General features: G+C 43.3%; 1 protein-coding gene across 2 annotated transcripts in view; it reads left to right on the top strand.

Moving 5' to 3' along the window:
• LOC144819699 (arylsulfatase A-like) overlaps window positions 1–19,486 on the top strand; it is a 99,590-nt gene that overhangs the window by 15,346 nt on the left and 64,758 nt on the right. For both annotated transcript variants that reach the window (XM_078677546.1, XM_078677503.1), the window contains one exon: window positions 10,583–10,823. In XM_078677546.1, the coding sequence (XP_078533672.1) occupies window positions 10,583–10,823 (241 nt within the window). The remainder of the gene's footprint in view (window positions 1–10,582; window positions 10,824–19,486) is intronic.

Genomic DNA, 19,486 nt, shown 5'->3' with positions numbered 1-19,486 from the left:
AGGAGCCCAGCAGATCAGGGGCAGAGCAGGGCCCAGGGAGGCACGCCCTTCCCTGAGCCCAAGCAGCAGCACGACCCAGGTAGGGTCCCAAGCAGGAAGAAGAAGAGAGAGAGAAGAGGGCCCACCCTCCTTTTATACAGGAGCTCCCTTTGTCTCCAAAAAGGGGCAGGCAGGGAGAGAACCAGCTGGAACTGGTTATAAGGAATTTCTTGGTACTGGCCAGGCTAGGGACACTGGACGCACCCCCAGGGGGGTGGGGCCAGCCTGGTGGGGGAGGCCCAGCCGGCTTCAGCCAATCATGCGCCAGCACACCTACTGCACACACACACCAAGGTCTAGAAGTGGCACTTCCCTTCTAGTCACACGCATGCCGCATACATCATTTTGTAGCATTCAACCTCACGAGTGCACACATACCAAACACGGCCCGGCACGCCCCACGCATCAGGAACCACCAGAGCCACATACATCCCCCATGCATTCCTATGGGCGGCAGGTCTCTCTCACCACACACACACTCAGAAGGGGAATCACCATCCCCCGGACACCTATAATAAGCACAAAACTTCAGGGGTGGACCCGCCAGACGGGCCACGTCCAACATTGGGTGATTTACTGATTAGTTGTCCTCAAGAGGTTTGGGTGTCATGAGACTCAAAGCGTCAATATGTTTGATCTTGGTGTCGAAAAAGTGGGCGAAGTCTTCACTCTTCATGTCAGGATCCAGTATTACCAGGAAAACTCTGGGTTTAGTCAACACCCTGACAACCTCAAAAAGCTTTTGAATCTTCTTTTGGCAATACCAGCTTGGGACCTAAAGACACAGTTTTGGCCTTAAAGACATGTCTTGGTTAATCTTGACCTGGGGGGAGTTCTAGATTTCCCCTAGACTGATTTTGCCACCAACAGCACTCATAAAGTTAGAGATGTTGCCTTTCTCCATAAAGGCCACCCATATACCGCAAGTTTCTGCTCTGGGTCCGGGCTCGCTTCTCTTTGAGGAGTGCTACGTCATCCATGACTGCAGTAAGTGTGTTGTCTAAAAGATTGTTTGCAGGATTTATGTCCTGCTATGTATTAGGAAGGGTAAGTCTGTGAGTTAAGGAAGACTCAAGTGTTACAGCTTTTACGTCTTCTAGGTTGACAATGGGCTATTGATTTGGAGATGGACAGTCAAATGGAATTTGATAGCGATAAAACGAGTCCAGAGGAATAAAGTCTGAGGTGTGTATGAGATCTTCAATTATCCGGTCAGGAGTAGCTGCTTTAATATGTTTTGGTTTCAGAGAATATTGAATAAACGTATCTGTGAGGAAGGAGGTGACAGTGATAAAGTAAATTCAATATTCACTTAATGTTTTTTTGTTGCCGGGTTCATGGTAGGTCATGTTGAGTTTGTTAGGTTTGGCGGTTTGGCGTTTGAGGCTTTAACGTCTATTTTGATGCACTGGAGAACAGGGCACACTTCTGTTCCTGCTCATTTTCAGGGAATAGTTCTTTGAGGACCACAGTTACTCTGTTGCCCGTTTTGTCTTCCTCGTTAGAGTGTTTGATACTATCATTTGGAGGAATCAGAAAATCTTACATTGATTGAGAGGTATAATTGAGCCAGGTTTCTGTTGAGATCACAGAGTCAAGGCTCAAAATTTTAATTGAGTCCGCAATCTCGTGTTGTAACGCTGATCTGCGGTTGTGGAGCACGGAGCGAAGGTTCGTAGACACGAGGATATGAAGGAGGTGGATTGTGGAGGAAGTTCAATGTGATTTTTGGGACTCTCCCCTCTCATAGGGTGTCTGGTCCTAGGGAGACCCATCTGGACAGGGACATTGTGTCTCATGTGTAGAGGTGCATCTGTTGGCATCAGCTGACAAATAGGTAACGCAGGTGTGTAGGGGCTCTCTGTTGGTAAGTGTGAGAAGTTAACCTGGCACCTTGCACTAGTCTAAAGGACCCTTATTGATGGTGGTTGTAAAGTCAACCCTATAGACCAGCTATCCTAGTGGTAACATGGACCAGCAGTATTAGGCTAAAACCTCAGCGAGCATGTGAAGCAAGCTATTTTACCAATTATATTCCCTTGAATACCAAATGAAAGGACACCACACAAGGTATATATCAAATATATATGTATTTATTACTAACACAACCCCTCTGCACTCTTTATGAGGTCAGAGTTCGAGATACGTTACAAGTCACTCAAGAAGCATACTATAAATTGCACAAATACAATTCTGCCCTAGGGGCCTCACGAACCATATACTAAGTAAGTGGTATAAGAACCACTTCAGGAATAGTGAATAGGCCTAGGGCCTAGAGAATCGCTGGGGCTACACTACAGATCCAAAGGTTAGGAAGTAGGAGACCCACGCGAGTTACCATGGAGTTATAATGGGAACGTAAAAGTTGCAAAGTAGTTGATTAAGGACACTTCCGGATGGACTACGGTAAAACACTTTTAAACTAGGACACTTCGAGAGTCAACACCCACGGGAGCACTGGAGTACGCAAGTTACCTCAGCCAGGGAAGCCGTGTGCATAGGTGTCTTTTCGTGTCGGGTTTTGTCGCTGTTTCCTATGGAGAGCTGCAAAGAAGTGCTGTAGGCGACCAGGAGAAAAGTGTCCGGGTGGATCCAAGTGTGGATCGAAGATGAGAAGAACCTGAAAGCAGAGGGGACAGAGTCTGCGTCACTAGCCAGTGACCAGGAAGGTACCAGGAAGGAACCAGGCGATGTCGTGATCCCCTCAGGTGAAGAGGTGAAGCTTGCCTCTGCAGCCACGAGGACCATGAGGCATCAACAACAACCAGGAGCTGGTTACGAGCTGTCCCACAAAGGATCTAGTTGACTGCGGCGTTGGTATCCAGATTGGACCCAACAAGCCTTGGCAAATGCAATCCACGCAGGAAGGGAAGATTGGCTTCGAGTCAGACCAGCAAGGTCTGGGGAGCTTCTCCTCTGCAGGGAAGCTGGAGCAAGCCTGGAGCAAGCAGGAAAGCAGTGTAGTTTTAAAAGAAAGTCTTTGGAGGGCTAACTAGCCAACGGGCTAGCAACCGGGAAGATGCGTCAAGCTGAAATGCAAGAGCAGGCCCCACGCGGCACTCGTGGAGTGTCGAGAACTGAGCTTCGGAGCAAATGGCGCTCGGGTTTGGGACTTCTCAAACCCCAATGCACAACTGCAAGGATGCCTCGGTAGTTGCACTGTTAGCAAAGGGCACGTAGTCCAGGGTGTCCGGTCCCGCGTCTCTCGTGTCCGCCACGGGTCTCAGCTTTGCTGAGGATGTGAATCGGAGTCTGAGAAGTCTGGAAGTACAGTTCCTGAGTCGCTGAGTCTTCGGGTTCTGGCAGGAGCATTAACAAAGCAAAGCAGCAAGTTACTGGTGGTGCCTGTTTGCACAGGGTGGTCACTCCTTGACCACAAGGGAGATGTCTTCAGTCTTCTAGTCAGAATAGAATGTTGACGGTCCGAGAGTTCCATTTCAGAGTTTCAGTCCAGGATAATCTAATGTCTATAGACACAGCTCCTATCTTTATACTGATTTTAGGGGCTGGATTATCTGCTAGATCCCTCCTATGGGTGGACCTGCGAAGGGGGTGGTTACACCCCTTTCCCTTTGTTCAGTTTCGGGACCTCCCCCCCAGCCCCCCTCCCCACACACACACACACACACACAAAAAAATGACTTAGAGCAGGACTTTCACAAACGTTCTCTCACTGGGGGGCATATTAGCAAGAACCTTGTTAAAATGATCGCTGTTTTAGCGGCAGGAAACTGCCGCTAAAACGGCGATAATGGGCTTGCTAATATGCGTTATCGAATTCCAATGGAAGCCCAGGTTAGATGTCCAGCCCATTATCGCCGTTTTAGCGGCAGTTTCCTGCCGCTAGAACAGCGATCATTTTAACAAGGTTCTTGCTAATATGCCCCTATAGGTTTTGTTTGTGCTGAAAACTGACCACCTTTTGAAAGAGCCCTGGAGGGAACTTTCCTGACGTTCACCAACCCAGATGGAAACATCTCTAACAAGCATTGGCTGTGCCAATAGGTCTCCCATGTGCGAGAGTTGGAGCTATTGGTGATGTGAATGATAATGTGCGTTATTTATGTGGTATGTAGTGTAGTGGATGTATGTATGTGGTGCGGAGTAGTATTATGCGTGTTGTATTTGAATTGTCAGTTGTTGAAATGTGTGGTGTGTAATGGAACTATGTTGAATGTTGTATAGTGGAATTATGCAGATAGTAAATATGTTGCTTTTAGTGTATTGGAATTGTGTAGTGGGAATGTGTGTTATGAACTATAAATATATTCGCAGTGGTTGTAGTTTAATTATGTGTTGTGTTTATTTTTTTGGTATGATGTGGTATTTTGTGGTGTATATAGCATGTATGTAGTGCATTGTGTAATTGTGGTGTTTATTTTATTTATGTGGTTTGTTTCCAAATTATTGTATTTTAGAATGTAAGTGTAAGCATTTCTAATAATGTGGTATGGAATTGTGTGGCATTTAGTGACATTCTGCTGTTTGGAATTGTGCGATGACGAGGAGTGTATTTATGTGTAATGTTGCTGTGCGGCTGTTGATGGTGTTTTAGAGTGTAGTGTGAAGAGTATAGTGTCGTATATGGTATTTGTAGCAGGATAGTGTTAAGATTATAATGTGGTGGTGCTGAGTAATGCTGACGTGGTGCTGAGCAATGCTGAGGTGGTGGTGCTGAGTAATGCTGACGTGGTGCTGAGCAATGCTGAGGTGGTGGTGCTGAGTAATGCTGACGTGGTGCTGAGCAATGCTGACGTGGTGGTGCTGAGCTGGTTCTTCGTGGTGTTGACTTGATGTGGTTTAGAAGTGCTTGGTTGATGCTGAGGTGGTGCTTGCGGTGTGCGTTTCTAACAATCTGTAAAACGCCGGATCGCTCCTAACTGACAAGGGTTATTATTTTTAAAAGAGGGGGTAATTTAGGGCGCATTTACAACTGCATTACATTACTGCTAGGGGGGGGGAATGTGAGGTATTTTGCAGATTGCATCTCATCAAGAGTGGTTAGATGGGCTGGGGAGAGGTCACCTTGCAGCCATGCTGTAACCCTGTAACACCGTTTTTTAGGTCTTCCCTGGGCAGCACATGCTCTGTGAGACATGCTGTGTTCAGGTATGGCCTTAAAGCTCCGCCCATAGTTTTCATTGGCTTGTGTCGTTGGCATTGTAAACTCTGGCTGTTCATTGGTCAATAGGCTTAATAGTCCCTCCTTAGTACCACCTTGTGTCATTTTGTAACTTCGCATTGCAACACCCCCGTTATTTGTGTTGTCCCTCGGTAGGCTTTAGTTATAGCCTCCGAGCACAATTTTCTCAAATAGCTGCTGCTGCAGACAGGACGCGCTCTCTCCTAAGGTTTTTTTTTATTTTTACACCACGGGCGCCGAACACATTTGCAATGAAATAGATCTCACATTTGCAAGAGTTTAAGCTATTGGCATTGTAAATGGCAAACCTTTTATGTATCTGTTTATAAAAACAACACATAAATAAAAGGCCTGTCATTTACAATGCCAAGAGCTCAAACTCTAGTAAATGCGAGGCCTATTGCATTGCAAATGCTTGTTTAACCAAGGTTCCACCTTCAGTTCACTGTTCTCAGGATATTGTATTCCCAGAATTTCATCCTGAGCCTTCCTCTGTAGAGGAGGAGATGCCTCACACTCAGGACTTGCATATACCTTCTTCTGCGTAATTTAAGCAGAACGGCTTCATTACGCAAAGTGGATGCGTTATTGATCACTCTTATTATTCAGATTTAGGGTTCTCGACTCTATCCAGTTATTTTATTTATGTATTTATTTAAAAGGTTTTATATAGCGCTGGCTGGCCCCTGGGGTATCAGAGCACTTTACAAGGTAACATCAAGATGAGCATTATATTACAATCCACTTGGATTGAGTGCACTGCTATCATGTGTCGTGACTTCGCCCAGTCTCCAGTTCCTTGAGTTCTTGGGGGTGGATCCACTAGAGGGTTGTCAGCCTCTGGGGCTTCTTTCAGGGGGGCTCCATTGAGAGACTTCTGCTGTGCAGAGCCTTGTAAACCACCGCAAACTCTCTGTCCACGTTATCGAGCTCAGTTGGGTGAACTTCTTCTGGAGACCAGGTGTTATCTGCTGTTTGAGACACATCATTTAGTGTTAGTCAAAGTAAATCAATCAATCAATCAATCAGAGCATTTATATAGCGCACTACTCACCCGGAGGGTCTCAAGGTGCTGGGGGGAAGGGGTCCGCTACTGCTCGAACAGCCAGGTCTTGAGCTGCTTCCTGAAGGCGAGGTGGTCCTGGGTCAGGCGGAGGTGGGTCGGAAGGGAGTTCCAAGTCTTGGCGGCCAGGTAGGAGAAGGACCTTCCTCCTGTGGTGGCTCTTCGGATGCGGGGGACGGCGGCGAGGGCGTGGCTGGTCGATCGAAGCTGGCGTTATGTTATCCTAATTTAGATATGTTCCTTTAGATTCATCATGTGTTGGTGTGATTATCTGCTATAGGGCTTTACAATAAATCATAATTGTCTAGGTATTGTCTTGCAGGAGAGAACTGGTTTAGGGAAGATGGACGAGGGTTGTAAACCCTGCAGGTCTCCAAGAGACTTTTTTTCATTTAGAGCATTCTATTCTCATGGGGTGGAATCTTCTAATAGCCTTATAGCCCGCCGCGGAGGGTCGTGGCCATTAACCACATGCGCGCGGCGGGTTTTCCTGCTGTGCGCTGAGAATCGCGGAATCCCGCGGTTCATGACGAGCTCAGCTCGTCATCAGCGTACGAGAGGTGTTCGTCATCAGCGTGGAAGGGGTTAAAGACCCACTCTCCTGTTATAACGCCTTCAGAGCGTTCCTATAGCACAGACGGTGTGCAGTCATAATATCGAGTTGTTTATTTCGACTGGACAGAATATCGAGTAAAAAATATAGAATGGACATAATATCGACTAGACGTAATATAGACAACAAAAATATCGACAACATTTTTTTTATATCGAATAGAATGGACATAATATCGAATCAAAAATATAGAATGGACATAATATCGACTAGACATAATATAGACAACAAAAATATCGAATTTAAGGTAAGTTAATAATATTTTAAATTTTTTGTGTAATATTATTTCTGTAGCGGGTTGTGGGTTTATAGGGGAATAGGGTGGGAAGTAATTTAAATGTAATTAATTAAATATGTAAATTAATAATCATTGTTAAATAATTATTATTTGGTAATTAATTAAAATATAATTGGTAATTATAAATACTTAAAGAATACATAAATAATAATTAGTAAATTAATTTCTGTGGTGGGTTGTGAGTTTATAGGGGGATAGGGTGGGGAGTAATTTAATAATAACTAATTAAATATGTTAATTAATTACATTTGTTAATTAATTAATAATTGACCATTAAATAAAATTTACTTCGTAAATAAAAGTAATTGGTTTTGGAAATTAAATTTAAGTTTTGGGTTTTTGGGTAAAGGGGTATTTTTAGGGTTCAGGGTCAGTTTTGGGTTTTTGGGTAAAGGGGTATTTTTAGGGTTCAGGGTCAGTTTTGGGTTTTTGGGTAAAGGGGTATTTTTAGGGTTCAGGGTCAGTTTTGGGTTTTTGGGTAAAGGGGTATTTTTAGGGTTCAGCGTCAGTTTTTAGTTTTTGTGTAAAGGGGTATTTTTAGTGTTCAGGGTCAGTTTTTAGTTTTTGGGTAAAGGGGTATTTTTAGGGTTCAGGGTCAGTTTTTAGTTTTTGGGTAAAGGGGTATTTTTAGGGTTCACGGTCAGTTTTTAGTTTTTGGGTAAAGGGGTATTTTTAGGGTTCAGGGTCAGTTTTCAGTTTTTGGGTAAAGGGGTATTTTTAGGGTTCAGGGTCAGTTTTTAGTTTTTGGGTAGAGGGGTATTTTTAGGGTTCAGGGTCAGTTTTTAGTTTTTGGATAAAGGGGTATTTTTAGGGTTCAGGGTCAGTTTCTAGTTTTTGGGTAAAGGGGCATTTTTAGGGTTCAGGGTCAGTTTTGGGTTTTTGGGGTACAGAGGTACAGTGTAAAAATAAAGTAAAATTAAATTTAAATTAAATTAATTTAATGAAATTAAATTAAATTATATTATATTAATATGTTTATTTAATCATATGTTTTTATATATATATATATATATATATATATATATATGTATTCTTTTTGGTGATATAATTTTTTAATTTATATTAATTATTTATTAATATTACATGTATTTAATAATTATTTCTAAGTTTATATTACATATATTTATATATATTATTTTTAACTTAATTTTAAGACATTTAAAAAAATCGATATTTTGACAGTCTATATTTTTGTAAGTCGATATTTTGGAGTCGATATTTTAGTACTTACCTGTTTGAAGATAGGCAGTCGATATTTTGTCCCTCGATATTTTATCCTCGATATTTTGGTATCTCGATAATTTTGAGGTCGATATTATGTCAGTGATCCAGCACAGGAGTGTGCCTTTAATGGTGGGTACTCTACTGTCCTAGCCTATAAGGCTATAGTAGGTCAAAAGACACACACATTTGGGTAGGAGTTGAAAATGACTCTCATTTTGAAAATAAATCAAATAAGGGAAGTCGGTCTTAGAGAGGATGTTAGGTCATAACCACTCATTGTTGTTTTTCACAGGGTTTATGCATTATAGTGGTGTAAGTTTGTAGGAGTTCACGCGGTCTTCAGCGGATGGTTGTAGTAAACAAGTGTACTCTATGACATTAATACAGGGACCGGGCAAGTGGTAGAACTGTTGGCCAATAAGATTCAACGCGATCTTCGTGTTATGTTGACCGGCTGGGCAGAGCTGCTGTTTATGGGCAGAGCAGGCTTTTTCTTATTTTTGTGAGTCCCAGTTTTGAGATCTTATCTTGTCAGGGAGTCCAGGGTGGTCTGATAGGAAGAAGCTAGTTATTAGCCAATCTTGTAAATTTTAGATGGTGGCTCCATAATTCGACAGCCTGCACTAAGAAAGACATACTGCTGACCGTTTGTTAGGTGGAATGATTAATGATTGCTCTAATCTTTTAAGTCAACTCCTTAATTGGACATATTGGTTAATTTTCATCCGGAGAACTTGCAACCTTTTTTACACAGATAATTTTTAACATTCTCTTACGCTTTTGGGCCTGACTCATAAGGCTAACTTATACTTTTGAGTAATTTAAACTTTTGAGTGTGTTTTCACATTTATTCTTGTTCAGAAAATCAGAGTAGCAATGACTAAACTCCAGCATGACACATGCCAACCAGTGGTACTGTAACATCCTCCCATAAAAAATATTAGCAATAGGGAATTAAAAGAAAATACACTGAAAAAGATATTAAGTTAAATTATTTAACATAGTTAAAAAAAATAGATACAATTAATTTATTATATATATAAAAATATAATATATATTTATATAAATAATATTTATATAAAAATAGCACTAAGTGATTGCTTAATTTTAACATTGTTGAATATCTATTTTGAATTTAAAAATAATGTACATCTATTTTCTGATTAAATTATAATTGCATTACTTTTAATTAATTGTGTATATCAGTTGGAATAATTATTCCAGCATAAAATGTTTTCTGTTTAGATGGAATTTTTTTTTTTTAAATAACTTCAGAAAAATATTTTACATACATTTAATACATATCTATTAAATAAAGATGTTTTTTAAATTTATGTTGATAGTGCTTAGCATTTTTATTGTGTTGTACAATTTGAACAACTATATACAATTAATTTACTTTCAAATTTGTTATAAAACTATTTTTTAATATTTATTTTGGAGTTAAATAATTGTTTTACATTTTCTCTTTACTTTACCATAGGGAGACGCTTAAGTAATTTACACATGTAATTTACTCATACACGTTTGAGTAGATTCACACTTGTTTTTTGTGAATAGCCAAAAGTTATAAACTTACTCAAAAGTGTAAAAGTATTTTACACATGTAAATTACTCAAAGCTATAAGTTACCTTTGTGAATTGCCCTTGCAGTTTGTAAATGAAGCCTAGGCCCTTCAATCTGGTGGAGACTTGTAAATTACATTGTTGGAGTAAATTTAAACATTTTGGGCCCGATTCACAAAAGTAATCTGAGACAAAATCCTAACTTTACGACTTTTGGGATCCACAAAAGGGATTTAGTAGTAGTGAAGTTAGGATTCCTAACTTTACTGCTACTACTAAATGCCTTTTCTGAATACCAAAAGTCGTAAAGTTTTGGATTTTGTCTGATTACTTTTGTGAAGCAGTCCCTTTCTAAGTAGCCAAAAAATAGTAACTTTACTAAAAAGTGTCAATTACTTAAAAGTGAAAGTTACCTTTGTGAACCAGGACCTGATTGTTTATTTAATAAAATGGGGTAGAGGACATGCGTCATGTGAGTAGGGTTGTGTGCAGTTTATTGAGTAGTAAAGGTTGCTTAACTGTTGTGAATATGAATTTGATATTATTTAAAGGCAACTGTGAAATGACACTTGTGAAAGATCAAGCAAATAATGTACCCACAATTCAGGGTTAGTGATGTCTCTCTTCTCCTTGCAGGGCAGCTCTGCTCACTGGCCGCTATCAGACCCGCTCCGGGGTCTATCCGAGTGTGTTTGACCCGGGATCCATCGGTGGCCTCCCGCTCAAGGAGATCACCATCGCGGAACTTCTGAAGACACGTGGGTATGCCACCGCCATGGTAGGGAAGTGGCACCTTGGCCTCGGTGCCAACGGGACCTTCTTGCCCATCCACCAGGGTTTCGACCAGTTCCTGGGAGTCCCGTACTCCCATGACCAGGTAGGCAGGAAATTCATATCAGAAGGTTCAGTGGAATGGGGGGGAGAAAGGGATGGAGGAATGAACAGAAAAACAAGAAACACCTGCATCACACTTTACACACAAGGGCCAGGTGTATCAAGATTTGAAGCACCACAATTGAGCAAGGGAACATGTTGCACTGCGTCAAATGGAGCGGGCAGGAATTCGCCATTTTTACTGACCTATGACACATTCCCGTTTCCTCTCTGCACTGGCGCACTGGTAGCCGTCAACCACTAATGCACACAGGGCTCTGTGCTGACCCAATTGGCTAGTTTACTTCATGTTATACAGACAGTAGTTAGGTGATAACAGTTCTCTGTGCAGACCCCATTGGTTTGTTTATTTCATGTTCTACAGACAAGGGTTGGGTTTTAGCAGTGCTTTGTGCTGACCCCACTTTCTGGTTTACTTCATGTAATACAGACATTGTTGGGTGTTAACAGTGCTCTGTGCAGACCCCATTGGCTGGTTTGCTTCATGCTCTACAGAGAGAGGTTGGGTGATAATAGTGCTCGGAGCAGACTTCATTGATGGGTTTACGTCATCTTCTAAAGTTTGTGGTTGGGTAGTATCAGTGGTTGGCTAGATTGCTTCATGTTCTACAGACAGGGATTGGGTGGTATCAGTGCTCTCTTCAGACCCCATTGGCTTATTAACGCCAATTCTATAGACAGGGGTTGGTAGTAGCAGTTCTCTGTGCAGATCCCAATGGCTGCTTTATCTCATGTTCTAAAGAAAGGGGGTGGGTGATAACAGTGTTCTATGGAGACCCCATTGGCTTGTTTACTTCTTGTTCTACAGACAGGGGTTGGGTGATAAAAGTGCTCTGTGCAGTCCAAATTTGAGGGTTTACATCATGTTCTAAAGATAGGAGTCGGATGATAACATTGCTCTATGAATACCCCATTAGCTAGCTTATTTCATGTTCTAAAGTCAAAGGTTGGGTGATAACCGTGCTCCGTGCAGACCCCATTGGCTGGATCATTTCATGTTCTACAGATTTGGTTTGGGTGAAAACGGTTCTCTGTGCGGACCCCAGTGGCTGGTTTATTTCATGTCTTGCCAACAAGGGATGATTAATAATTGTGTTCTTTGCAGATCTCATTGGCTGGTTTCTTTCATTTTCTACAGTCAGGGGTTGGGTGATAACAGTGCTCTGTGCAGACCCCATTGGCTGGTTCACTTCATGTTCTATAGACAGGTGTTGGGTGTGAACAATGCTCTCTCCAGACCCCATTTGCTGGATTACTTCATGTAATACAGTCAAGGGGTGGGTGATAACAGTGCTCCATGCAGACCCTATTGGCTGCTTTATCTCATGTTCTACAGACTGGGGTGGGTTATAACAGTGCTCTGTGCAGACCCCATTGGCTGGTTTACTTTGTGCTCTACAGACAGGTGTTGGGTGTGAACAATGCTCTCTCCATGCCCCATTGGCTGGATTATTTCATGTAATACAGACAAGGGGTGGGTGATAACAGTGCTTCATGCAGACTCTATTGGCTGATTTATCTCATGTTCTTCAGATTGGGGTTGGGTAAAAACAGTTCTCTGTGTAGCCACCATTGTCTGGTTTAGATCAAGTCTTACAGACAAGGGATGGATAATAACAGTGTTCTGTGTGGAACCCATTGGCTGTTTTACTTCATATTCTACAGACAGGGGTTGGGTGAAAGCAGTGCTCTGTGCGTACCCCATTGCATGGTTTACTTCATGTCCCTCAGACAAGAGTTGGGTGATAACATAGCTCTGTGCAGACTCTGTTAACTGATTTACTCAATGTTCTACAGAGAAGAGTTATTGGATAGCAGTGCTCTGTGCAGACCCCCTCTGTTCCACAGACAATGGTTGGGTGATAACAGTGCTCTGCACAGACCCAATTTGCTGATTTACGTCATGTTCTAAAGATAGGGGTTGGGCAATAACAGTGTTCTATGAAGACCCCAAGGGCTGGATCATTTCATACTATACCTTCAGGGGTTGGATGGTAACAGGCTCTGGTAAGACCCCATTGGCCTGTTTACTTCTTGTTCTACAGACAGGTGTTGGGTGAGAACAGTGCTCTGCACAGACCCAATTTGCTGGTTTACGTCATGTTCTAAACATAGGGGTTGGGTGCTAACAGTGTTCTATGAATACCCCACTGGCGAGTTTATTTCATGTTCTACAGACAAGGGTTAGGTGGTAACAGGGTTTTGTGCAGACCCCATCGGTTGGTTTAGTTCAAGTCTTACAGACAAGGGTTGGATAATAACAATATTCTGTGCAGACCCCATTGGCTGATTTACTTCCTCTTCTACAGAGAGGGGATGGGTGAAAACAGTGCTCTGTGCAGACCCCATTGGCTGAAATATTTCATCTAATACAGACAAGAATTATTTGATAACAGTGCTCTGTGCAGACCCCATTTATTCTTTAGACAGGGATTGGATGGTAACAGTTCTCTAGGCAGACCCATTTTATTCTTTAGACAGGGATTGGGTGGTAACAGGGCTTTGTGCAGACCCCATTGGCTGGTTCACTTCATGTTCTACAGACAGGTGTTGAGTGGTGACAGTGCTCTGTGCAGATCCCATTGGCTGGTTTACTTGATGTTCTACAGACAGGGGTTGGGTGGTGACAGTGCTCTGTGCAGATACCATTGGCTGGTTCATTTCATGGTCTACAGACAGGTGTTGGGTGGTGACAGTGCTATGAGCAGATCCCATTGGCTGGTTTATTTCATGATCTACAGACAGGGGTTGGCCAGTGCCTAATCCTGAAAGAATGGATGCCAGTGCGTAAAGCACTGCTCAGCTCTCGGCTATTAAAAGCCATGCACCGAAAACCAATGCTGCATAGACTCAAATCCACCTCATGCCCCTTGCATCTAAAAGATACTCTTGCCGGTTCTTACTTTCTTGCTTTGTGATGGTTTTTCCATCGCTCTCTTCCTCTGTCCTTCTCCTTTGTGTGTTTTTCCTTCTTTTGCTCTTAGGAAATGTCTGATGTTTCCCAAGAATTTGTGACCGTGCTCCCCCACTGGCAACCTCCAGCTCAAAATAAGCAGTGGCATTGGGTAATAACAGAGCTATGTGGAGACCCCATCAGCTGGTGTCTGATCCTTGGAGTTCAATCACTGATCACACAGCAGCTCCTTCCCTTTGCAACTGAACATGGGACTGATCCAGTGAACCACATAGTATGAGTGATGATGTGACTGTAGATAATAACCATGGAAGCAGTGTAGAAGAATAAGTAGTTTAATGATGATACAGAGATTAAGCTGGTGTTCCCTGTCCAGGCGTAGGAGCAACTGGCAAGTAGAGAATGTCTAAGTTACAAGGAGCATCATGACATCAGCCCAGATAGAATGTTCTCCATTAAAGTGATATACAAACTTATATCAAATAAGAGAATACAACAAGTGACCATCGCGGCATGTTGAGTGCAGGGCTGGTCCATGGCATGAGCAGCAGATGCTGACAGGCCGATAACAGTCTCAACATTTCTCTATATGGAGCAGATGATATTTCGGCCTGCCCACCTTCAGTTTTGGTTGGCTGTGGTGAAAGGCAGGATTTTAGTTCCCACTTCCTGCTACGCTCACCCCTCCTTCATTGGATCTACATGTTCTTTGAGGATATTCTTATTCAAACAAGCAAATATATTGATCTTTAAACGCGCCCACATAACCACGTTAATGGGGTTTGAACACGTACTAATATCCTTGTGAGGACCTACACCATAATTGTCATTAGTGATCAAATACAGTCAAAGGCATAAGGGTAAATGTTTATTTTATCAGAAATATACAGAAATATTATAATCAGTTTTTATATGAAGTGCCGCACATATCCTAGGGCTACATAAAGATGGATAATGCTCATAATGTGTCAGAAGACATCATATATCATGGGTACAGAAAGATAATTTAAACTGCAGGTCACCCATTTCTCAGTGCTAAAAATGATAGGCAATAACAATGCATAGATAAATCAACAGATGGTATCAAATCATGTGATCAACTGGAACACAGAGTTTATATAGTTACTTATATGTTGTCAAACCAGCTGTTAGATAACATCTTCCATGGAATGGCATGTAATGAACAGGATTAGTAAGTGATGATACCAAGAGGTGATTGTGATCACTGCATATGTATGGTGTGTGATGGTGCCCACAGAGGTGGTGTAGCACCATTGTCTCTACACAGATAATTTAAACAATTAAAGGAGCACAGAGGGATGCTGGAGCGGGTCGCCCTCCACTCAAAGTCAACAAAACAATCAAGACCCACTCCCTCGGCGTACGACCAAATCAGTGACTAGAGGGGGGGTGTTTCAAACGTCCTACTCCCTACCACTCTCTTACCAATATTGTAAGAGACAATATGCACTGTTCTCCGCCAATGTATAAAAACCTGTTCTCCAGGGCAACACACCAGAACCAACACATAAGGTGTACCCGAATCCCGGGATTTACCACTGTATCCACACCCAACGTTGGACACTGCTCTTGTTAGAGCAAAAAATGTGAAAGACGCAAGTGACACCTCACGGAAACTCCACCGTCGGGGTAACTGGTATCAAATTTCCAGACAGGCCCCTGTCTCATCATCGGTTGTCACATGCGTCTTAAAGAAAAATAAGATGAAAGGAAAGAAGTGTCCAAAACAACAAACATATATAGTGACAAACTAGTGAAGGTGCAGAAATATCTGCTAGTGACCAAAACATATAAACAAAGTGAAAATAAAGTAACAAAGTGCATAAAAACACACACCCAATCAACCGTCCCTTACCCAACTTTATTCATAGGGCGGAGATGGTGTGCTTGTATAAAAAAGGGGGCTGGTAGTTAATCATATCTACCACAACCTCCTGCCAGTGCCGACATGTTTCACTGCTATGTTATATTAAAGCAGTTTCTTCAGGGCTGCACTCTGGGAATGTCACTTCACTGTCTTGGACACTAGTTCTATAGTGTGCTGCCAAAAGAGAACAGGTAAAAAGACCAAATTAAAACCATGTGGACCTGCACCAGGAGCCAAAGCACCCTGGATGTACTGAGAAAAGACTGGGGTATATAAAGTGAAATATTACCAAAGGGCAGCCAGGCCATTCATACCGGCCGCTCCAGTATCTATAAGGGCAATCAACACTTCTCATGTAAGTCTGTGCCTTATTGCTCCATTATCAAATCTGTAAAGGGTAAAATATATGCGTTTGTATCATGATCAAACTGAGATATATTGCTGTCTCCTCATTTGTACCAACACACTCCGCAAGGTTCAGCCCCATTATCATAACTGAGGCGTGCCAGTAACTGATGTGAGGAACGCTCTATTAACAAATGCTCCCCATCACATAGACTGCCGTGGTGCAAACAATCTCACAATCGCACAACCTACTGCCCATCCGCTTTTACACTTTTTTCACGAAACAACAATGTTTCACTTGTAAGGTATCCTGCCCCTCGGTACCGAGTGGCATGTAGGGAAACTGGGGCTAACAACATCTCTGCCTCGCAAAGCACCCATCCCTATGTTCAAGTTACTTCCCTGCTCAGAATCTCTACCAGACACCCTCTCACCGTGCCGTGCTCGGAAGGCGCCTTTCCTCAGCCGTGCACGCCCAACAAACACCGGAGCTACAAGGCTGCCGCGCCGGCCGGGTACCGCCCCTGCTTGCGTACCACGTGACTTCAGGTGTCTGTGTGTCGGCCATCTTAGCCTAGTTGCCGATAGCTACTAAACGCTGGGAAACATATAGAAAAAACATAAGCCCATTTGCTCCCGCATTTAAAACAATGCGTAGTAAAGTACAACTTGCGTGGGCATATAAATCAACCCCTCAATGAATGCCGACGGAGTCCCGCCGACCCGTCCTTGCCGCTAAGCAGGAAACGAAAGGAGAAAAGGACTCGTGTGAGGCGGCCATGCTAGCCTAGTCAATTTAAACAACTTCAGCCCTGATCTCTACAGCATCCAGGCTATCTCAGGCCAGATTGCGTCCTTGCAGGAATTTCGGGTTGTGCCAACTATGCTACATACAGCACCTCACTGCCTCTCCTGAAGCTGGATCTAAAGCGCTATATAATATGTAATATGTAGCACAGACTCCGCCGTCACATCATGTGTATCAGGAAGCCTAGGTCTAGAGTGGGGCCCTGCATAGGTGGTAAACAGGGGTTCACCTGTACTCCTCAAACCTATCTAGGTCAGTGTGTTTACAAAGCTCTACACCACTCCATCATTACTCATTATCCACAGGGGGGGTTTTGTTCCTTTCTCGCCATACTTCCAGTATCGCCACAGTGTAACAAAGGGGTTTAGATATCTGGACCCTACATTTACACCAGCCCACCATATCTAATAGGGCAACCTATGATAGACTGTATAATGTGGTGGACGTTTCAGAACTGAATATGGAACTTACAGTTTGACACGGTTCCATTCAATAATCTCATTTAGACCCTTCCTGTCTGTTTTCTCATTAAAGATCCAGCGTGATTCTTTAGCCAATAAGATCTCCTCTAAATTTTGGGGGGACCCTCGAACCTTTTCAAGGATGGTCCACTGAAAAGTGTGTTTCGTGGAAAAACAGTGTTGGACCAACCTCGTTGTCAATTTACCAGCCCTAATGGTACTCAAATGCTCTTGTATGCGTACTTTAATTTTTCGACTGGTCAGGCCGATGTATTGTAGACCACACTGGCATGTTAACCTATACACCACTTGAGTGGAGTTACAGTTACTAAATTGATTGTGGAACCACTCCTTGCCAGATGTCAATGTCACGCTTTTGCTCTTTCTAGTCAGTGGGCAGACCGAGCATGTTCCACATGGATAGTGGCCTTTGGGTATAGTGGATGGTTGGTCAGTGGGTGTAGAGGGTGCCCTAGAGTGTACAAGTTTATCTTTTAGATTGCTTGCCCTTTTAAAAGCAAATCTGGGGGGTGGCATCTTGAAGTCACTGTCTGATAGAATTGACCAGTGCTTCCGGATGGACTGCCGGATCTTAGTGGCCATAGGGTCGAAGGTCATAACCACTGGTACACATTCATCCCTCTGTTTGGTCGTTTTTTCTAGCAGGGCACTCCTGGGTGTGTTCAGTGCTCTCTTTTTAGCCTGCTTCACCGTCCTGGTGGGGTAATTCCTTCTGATAAGTTTATCCGTCAATATTTCAGATTGTTCCAGAAAGGTGTTGGTATCTGAACAATTTCTTCTGTATCTCAGAAATTGCCCCACCGGCAAATTGTCCCTCAGAGCCCTGGGGTGGAAAGAGTTGTATGACAGCAGGGAATTCCTATCCGTGGGCTTTTGATGTACACAGGTGTTAATAGTGCCCATATTGTACTCAATATCCAAGTCCAGATATACTGCCTTGTGTCTGTCGTATGTCCAAGTGAACTTGAGGTTGCCATCTTGGACATTAAGCCAGTTGAGGAATTCTACGAGGCGCTCCTCAGTGCCGGTCCAAATGCACAGCACGTCATCTATATATCGTTTCCAGAGCCTAAGCTGACTCTGGAACGGGTTGTTATTGTGATAGATGACGTGCTCCTCGAACTGTCCAACATAGATGCAAGCTATGCTTGGTGCCATGGTCGCCCCCATAGAGGAGATCTTATTGGCTAAAGAATCACGCTGGATCTTTAATGAGAAAACAGACAGGAAGGGTCTAAATGAGATTATTGAATGGAACCGTGTCAAACTGTAAGTTCCATATTCAGTTCTGAAACGTCCACCACATTATACAGTCTATCATAGGTTGCCCTATTAGATATGGTGGGCTGGTGTAAATGTAGGGTCCAGATATCTAAACCCCTTTGTTACACTGTGGCGATACTGGAAGTATGGCGAGAAAGGAACAAAACCCCCCCTGTGGATAATGAGTAATGATGGAGTGGTGTAGAGCTTTGTAAACACACTGACCTAGATAGGTTTGAGGAGTACAGGTGAACCCCTGTTTACCACCTATGCAGGGCCCCACTCTAGACCTAGGCTTCCTGATACACATGATGTGACGGCGGAGTCTGTGCTACATATTACATATTATATAGCGCTTTAGATCCAGCTTCAGGAGAGGCAGTGAGGTGCTGTATGTAGCATAGTTGGCACAACCCGAAATTCCTGCAAGGACGCAATCTGGCCTGAGATAGCCTGGATGCTGTAGAGATCAGGGCTGAAGTTGTTTAAATTGACTAGGCTAGCATGGCCGCCTCACACGAGTCCTTTTCTCCTTTCGTTTCCTGCTTAGCGGCAAGGACGGGTCGGCGGGACTCCGTCGGCATTCATTGAGGGGTTGATTTATATGCCCACGCAAGTTGTACTTTACTACGCATTGTTTTAAATGCGGGAGCAAATGGGCTTATGTTTTTTCTATATGTTTCCCAGCGTTTAGTAGCTATCGGCAACTAGGCTAAGATGGCCGACACACAGACACCTGAAGTCACGTGGTACGCAAGCAGGGGCGGTACCCGGCCGGCGCGGCAGCCTTGTAGCTCCGGTGTTTGTTGGGCGTGCACGGCTGAGGAAAGGCGCCTTCCGAGCACGGCACGGTGAGAGGGTGTCTGGTAGAGATTCTGAGCAGGGAAGTAACTTGAACATAGGGATGGGTGCTTTGCGAGGCAGAGATGTTGTTAGCCCCAGTTTC

The sequence above is a fragment of the Lissotriton helveticus genome, chromosome 1_1 (genome assembly GCF_964261635.1).
Source record: "Lissotriton helveticus chromosome 1_1, aLisHel1.1, whole genome shotgun sequence".
NCBI lineage: Eukaryota > Metazoa > Chordata > Amphibia > Caudata > Salamandridae > Lissotriton > Lissotriton helveticus.
The sequence above is the reverse complement of the archived record's forward strand: the minus strand, read 5'-3'. Positions and strand labels throughout refer to the sequence as shown.